The sequence below is a fragment of the Hipposideros armiger genome, unplaced genomic scaffold (assembly GCF_001890085.2).
Source record: "Hipposideros armiger isolate ML-2016 unplaced genomic scaffold, ASM189008v1 scaffold_380, whole genome shotgun sequence".
NCBI classification, from domain to species: Eukaryota; Metazoa; Chordata; class Mammalia; order Chiroptera; family Hipposideridae; genus Hipposideros; species Hipposideros armiger.
The window spans coordinates 1,029,386-1,035,732 of NW_017731730.1; the positions used below are offsets into that span (position 1 = coordinate 1,029,386).

The 6,347-nt window shown below is 46.1% G+C and overlaps 1 protein-coding gene across 2 annotated transcripts in view; it reads left to right on the forward strand.

Moving 5' to 3' along the window:
• The first annotated feature begins 851 nt into the window (after nucleotides 1-851).
• LOC109393497 (caspase-14-like) overlaps nucleotides 852-6,347 on the forward strand; it is a 36,657-nt gene continuing 31,161 nt past the window's right edge. The window contains exons 1-3 of one of the 2 annotated variants that reach the window (XM_019662798.1): nucleotides 852-1,368; nucleotides 3,273-3,325; nucleotides 5,159-5,308. In XM_019662798.1, coding sequence (XP_019518343.1) covers nucleotides 1,089-1,368; nucleotides 3,273-3,325; nucleotides 5,159-5,308 — 483 coding nt within the window. In that variant the 5' untranslated portion in view covers nucleotides 852-1,088. The remainder of the gene's footprint in view (nucleotides 1,369-3,272; nucleotides 3,326-5,158; nucleotides 5,309-6,347) is intronic. The other variant, XM_019662800.1, reaches the window with a different exon arrangement.

A 6,347-nucleotide genomic window follows, 5' to 3' on the forward strand; every position in this document is an offset into this window, starting at 1 on the left:
CTTTTCCATACTTCAATACGCATCTCTAAAAACTATGGACATCTTTCTTACATAACTGCAATGTTATTATTCCACTTGGAAAAAGTTAACTTTTTGCATATCCTCCAATACCCAGCCCATATTCACATTTCCCCGATTGTCCCCAAAATGTTTATGGTTGGTTTACTTGAATCAGGATTCAAACAGGTTCTGAGCTTCTTTCAGCTTTTCAAACGGTTAAGTAGTTTGGGGGGCAAACAATGATGATGAGGGCCTAATCAAGTCAGGGATTCTAGCAATGACTTTGGGGGATTTCCAAGCTGAGCTCTGCTCACCAAGGCAACACCGCTTACACGCCCCCCCAGGCTGAATGCGCATTTCTAGTTTGCTGACAGTTTCAAAACTCAGCGCTCGGCACCACGCCCTCTCAAAAAATTGGGCTGCCTCAATGCAACACCCTCTAACTGTTATCTCAGCTTCCGAGTTCTCGCTCTTTGGGAACCACTGGCTTAGGTAGCTGATAAACACTGGAGTCCAAGGTCAGTGGTTGGCTGCCCGTTGGAATCATCTGGAGAGCTTTATAAACAACTGATGCCAGGGCCGGCTACCCAGAGATTCTGATGTAAGCCTAGACTGGCCTGGGCACAAGGAGTTTTAAAAGTTCCCCCCAAGTGATCCCTAACCCGCAGTCAGGGCAGAGAACCACGGAGGAACCCTGCCGGGCCGGATTCACCACTCAGTTCCCTCAACCCGAGCTCCAAGGGTTAAGCAAGGGTTCGGTGTGATGGCGCAGGGAGCAGAGCCTCTGCGTAACCGCGAGGGGGGAACAGAGAGTGTGGGTGAGGGCGGGGCCGAGCAGAGGGAAGGCGGAGCGGCCAGGCAGAGGTCGCCGCCAGCGACCGAGCTGCTGCAGTGAAGCGGAAACGCCTCCTTTTTTCAAAACAAAGAGGAGAAGCGGGAGGCGTGCGAGGCGCGCTTGCTGGGACCTCCTTGGATTGGTCCCTGCGGCCTGGGAGCTTCGGCAAGGTCGGGCGACGATGGAGGGAAGCCCCAGGAGCCGCTGACGCTCGCGGTCCCACGGCCCCAGGGCGCCTCCGATCACACGGGCCATGGAGGAGCTGCAGAAGCGCTTGCAGGAGACCCTGAAGGTGCTGACCCCGCAGGAGCTGAGCAGCTTCCGCATCATCCTCAAGACGGTGGACGAGGAGCCGCGCGTGAGTCCGCTGCAGCTGGAGCTGCAGGGCCAGACCGTATCGGGGCTGGCCTCCCTGCTCGCCAAGCACTACTACCTTCCGGCCGCGCCGCGCGTCCTCACCAAGGTGCTGAAGCGGCTGCACCGCGCCGACCTGCTGCCGCGCTGGCAGAGCGACCCCACAGCCGACAGTCCGGGTGAGTGCGGAGACTACCCCGCGGCCCATCGAGTCCTGGGCTGGGGTGGAGGTGGGGGGGGAGGGGGATACAAAAGTCGGGGGTTCTAGGTGAATGTGGGGGTTGGCCCCGCCGCCTCGGGGCTCCCCCAGAGGGTGCTGGACGCCCAGGAGAGCGGCGAGGGAACGGGATGGGGAAAACAGAGAAAGGAAGATGCAGGCGTTGAGGAACCAAGTGAACCTGCGGCGAGAGATGGCCGCCCGGGGGTAAGCGGGCAGGAGAGGCACCATGCCCAGGCTCGGATCCGAGTGTCCAGTGGAAGAGTAGCCATCAGGGTCTACTAGTTCGTTTTGGGGTGGGCTCAGACATCAGATTGACTCAGCAGGCTTGAGATGCATTTTTAACAAGGACCTCCAAGTGACTGTGATATGGAAGATTTTTAGATGATGCAGAGAGAAACCCAGTGTGGGAATCCTCTCTGCCACATCTCCAGTGGGTGTGTTTTTTGGGGGATCCTCTTTTCCTTGCACACCGTTAAACCATTTTCTATAAATCTGGGAACGTGGCTGAGGATCAAGAAATGCCATGTGTAACAGGGTGAGGGAGGTTAGGGCTCCCCTCACCTGCAGTTTGGTGTGTGTGTGTATACTGCATTTTGCCGTGTGTAGTGCGCTCTCATGTATAATGCACACCCATGTTTTTGGCCCAAAAGGTCAGGTAAAAAAATCTTTCGTTTTAATTTTTTAATTCAAATTTTTATTTGTTTACATTTAGGTATTTGGTTTTTTGTACTACAAAGGAATTTTAGCATTTATTCGTGAACACATTATGGCACAAGAAATTTTATATGACAAACAATTACAAAACACAAGGACAGACATAAGGTACAGGAAATTTTATGTACCAAACTTAGGATATTTGAGCATCATAGAAGGCCAAGAACTCTTTGTCGTTGCAAGTTTGTGATTTCTAGAGTTACACTTTTAACTCATAAGCATAAATAAAAGAATTAAAAACATTTATGTAGACATGGAATTAGTACTACCCATGTATAATGCACATCCTTCTTTTTCCCCTCACAAATTTGGTGGGGTAAGTGCTCATTATACACGGCAAAATATTTGTGAGTGGAGACAGGCATTGAGGTAGACATTAAAATATACTGTGGATGGTCTGTGCTGTCAGCATGCTTATGTTCTGGTCGAGTTTTGAGTTATGTAGCTGTTGCTGATTTTTGTCGATTTGTAATGGATGAGAACTGTACTCTTCCACAAACGTGTCCTGTAGGCAGGATACTGACCCCACTAAGCCTTTGATTCTCCCTTCATTTACTGCACCTGCACAGCACTTACGTTGCCCTTCCCCAGATCTATTGTTTATGTATCACACTTTTATCTTCCGTTTAGACTGTGAGTCACTTACTGTTGGCCAAGTGGTTTTTTTCTTTCTCAGAATCATCCAAACTAGACGATGTCATGGCAACACACTGTAGGCATCCAATAAGTATTTGAATTCAATACTAAGATATTATGTTAAATAAAAAAATACAATAGGGTCTAGTGCCTTTAGTTCATCTTTCCCTTTACTGATGTTGTGGCCTACTCTTCAGGAAGTGGGTGTGCAGTAATGCCAATTAGTCCCTGTCCTTTAAATCTCTGGCTTGGGTCTTTCTGCCCTTGAACTTGATGGGGCTTTCAGGGGGTTTAGGTTTCCAGACTCATGAGTTTGGGCGGGGGTGTTCCTAATCCAAGGAACCTGTTCTAAAATGAGATCCATTGAAGCTTGCTGGGCCCAAACATAAGAGATAATTGAGTTTCCTGGGAGAGCTTCCTGTTAATAGGGACAACAGCAGATCTTGATGAAAAAAAATAATAATAATAATAATAATGCTCTTTTCTGTTCTCTTTTCATGAAAATTCATTCAGTGATCCCAAGAAAAATTCTAAAGAGAAGTTTTGACTGTGTGGAAAGCGAATTGGTAAATATCTTGACTCTTACTCCAACTCTACACTAGTTAGTAAAAAGAGTATTTAGCCACTGTTTGAACATTTTGCATACTGTTCCTGTTGAGTTAAAGGTGACTGAATACCTGTGTGCTTGCCTTGTGGTCAGATCTCACTGCTTTCTGTTTATAACAGTAAAAGTGAAACAGCCAGTTAAAACCACTATGCATGGGTTAACCGGAAGAACTAGGCACTGTTCTTATCTCCATTTTACAAATCAAAGAAAGTGAGGCTCTGGAGAAAAAATCGAATAGGTTGCATTGCCTTAGGCAACTACGTAAATTGCTGACTGCAGGGTTTTGTTTGTTTGGCTTTTTAAAAAAGTTTTATTATGGATATTTTAAACATATGCTAAAGTAGAAAGAGTAGAAAAGATTCCTTTTCAGCCCACCATACTTATAATCCTGCTTCTACAATTAGCAACATAATAAATAATGGCCAGTCTTGTTTCATCTGCTCCCCTCTCTTATTTTAAAGCAAGCAAATCCAGATATATCACTTTCATTTACATAAACTTTAGTATGTATCTCTGAGACTTTTTTCAAAACAGAACCATTATATCCTTATCCTACCTCAAAAAACAAAAGCAAAGCCTTTAATCTTGGCAAAGATGCAGCTAGCATTCAGGTTTCCTTAACGCGTTAAGCGCCCTGTCAGTCACTGGTGACTGACACTATACTTTCTGTTTGGACCGCATCTGTCACTGGTGACTGATGATATACAATTTAAAAAATTATATTCTTCTATTAGGAAAACTAATTTCACTTGAATCACTTTCACATGTTTCTTCTACTGACATTGTCACTGTTACGGGTAAAAAAAAATTTTTTTAACTGCACTGGAGCATGAACCACAGACAACTGACTGTAGACAGAGCATATTGGTGAAATCGGATATCACGGGCTAAACGGAAAGGAAGACAAAACAGGCTTGGCGCGTAACGTGTTAACTGGATCCTATGTCTTTCACAGCTGACTTGTTTGGATCAGAGTTCAGATTCAAACAAGGTCTACACAATTACACTTGATTGCTTTGTCTCTTAAGACTCTTGATGTATATGATACTTCTCCCTTTTTTAACCTTTTCTAGTTATTTGTTGAAGAAGCCAGGTTATTTGTCCTGTAGAATGCCCCACATTCTGGATTTTGATGGCTGCAGCCTTGTGTTGTCATTAACCATTTCCCTGTATCAGCTCTACATCCTTAAACTGGTAGTGATGTACTATATAGTAATACCTTGGTTTGCGAGCATGATTCGTTCTGGAAACAAACTACTCGTATTGTAAGACATCGCTCGTTTACCACGTTAAAATGTATTGAAAATGTTTGCTCGTCTTGCGGAACACTCGCAAACCAAGTGACTTGCAATCCAAAGTTTTACTGTATATATGAATTTAATGAGCTTGGCCTAGCAGTCCAAGTCTGAGATAGGTATTTGAAAGAATTATAAACCAACTCTCGCCTCCCTGCCCCTCCCCGCCAATCAGTTTTGTGCCCCTGATTCTAACTGGGAAACCTTCCCACTAATCCCAGAAGAAACTCATCATTTCATATACAGGTGACCCTTGAACAACACGGGTTTGAACTGCATGGATCCACTCATATCAGGATTGACCCACCCAGTTCCAACCCACGTTGTTTAAGGGTCGGCTGACGGTTGGGAATTCATAAATGTGAATGCTGAGGCCTGACTGCTCGGGTCGGTGCCCCTAACCCCCGGGTTGTCCAAGGGTCACCAGTATATGGTGTATTTGGTTTTCTGAATGTGCTTTGGTTGAAATATTATTTCTTGGCGTTGCTGGAAAACAGGACTGTTATGACCTGAGTGGCAAGCGGAAGGCTTTCCTCATGTGTGTAAAGAAGGACAGGCCAGGGTCTGACCAGGACATCCAACGCATGGGGCACTGGCTTCACCAGTGCCAGTTTGAAAGTACATTGTGCATCGATCCTGACAAAAAGGTAACAAATTAAAAACCAATGAAAAATTGTAGCTTGGATTTTATTTCCTCCCTCCCTCCCTCCCTCCCTCCCTCCCTTCCTTCCTTCCTTCCTTCCTTCCTTCTTGTTTTTACATGGGCTTTACTACCTGGCAAGAACCAAGATCTACTTAGCAGTGACATGTATATCCTGATGAAATCTCATAAGACTTGCAATCTTAAGTGTGTGTTACCCCAGCTCTCCATTCAGTCAAGCAGGACCTCTTGTGTTTTAGTCTTAGCTAGGGCTGTGCAGTTGAACATGGAAAGGAAACCCAAGAAGGCGTTCTAGGCAGGATGGGCAAGGAGGCCCAAGGACAAGCTGTGAGTCCAGACTGGGTAAGGTCCAGGGCATTTGGGAGCAGGGAAGACCAAGGAAACAGCTTTGAGAGGTCAGCAGGAGGCTAGGCCAGAGGGATTACAGTAGCATCAGAGCCCACAGGCTTTGAAAAGTCCTTGTGGGACTTACTTGGAACCATATAAAGGGTTAGGGGAGAGGAGGCACTCTGAGCGTCCTGGGCAGAATTGCATTGTGACTTAACTAGATGACACAGAAAAAATAAGATTGAAGAGTGGTGGTGGTGGGTGGATTCCATTTTGATCTCTCTGACCTTAGCCCAATCATGGCCTAGACCTTCCTGTATTTTGGGACAACGACATAGGAAAGCCCTTCAAGTTCCCAGAAGTTACTGCTAATGAACATCAAGGAAAGCAGAGCAAAGGGCTGTGAATACAGTGTGGGCTGCCAGAGTTGGATCCTGTCTTTTACTAGTTGTGTTACCTTCTCAACAGAGTGACTTTTTTCCCTCCTAGATAGCATTTGACAATGTCTGGAGATATTTTTGGTTATCAAAACGAATCCAGGGATGTCTGAGTGGCTCAGCTGGTTAAGAGTGTGAGCTCTGAGCAACAGGGTTGCCGGTTCGATTCCCACATGGGCCAGTGGGCTGTGCCCAAGCTGAGCTGCCAACAGGTGGCAGGATGGCTCAGCTGGTGAGAGCACATGCTCCTAACAACAAGGT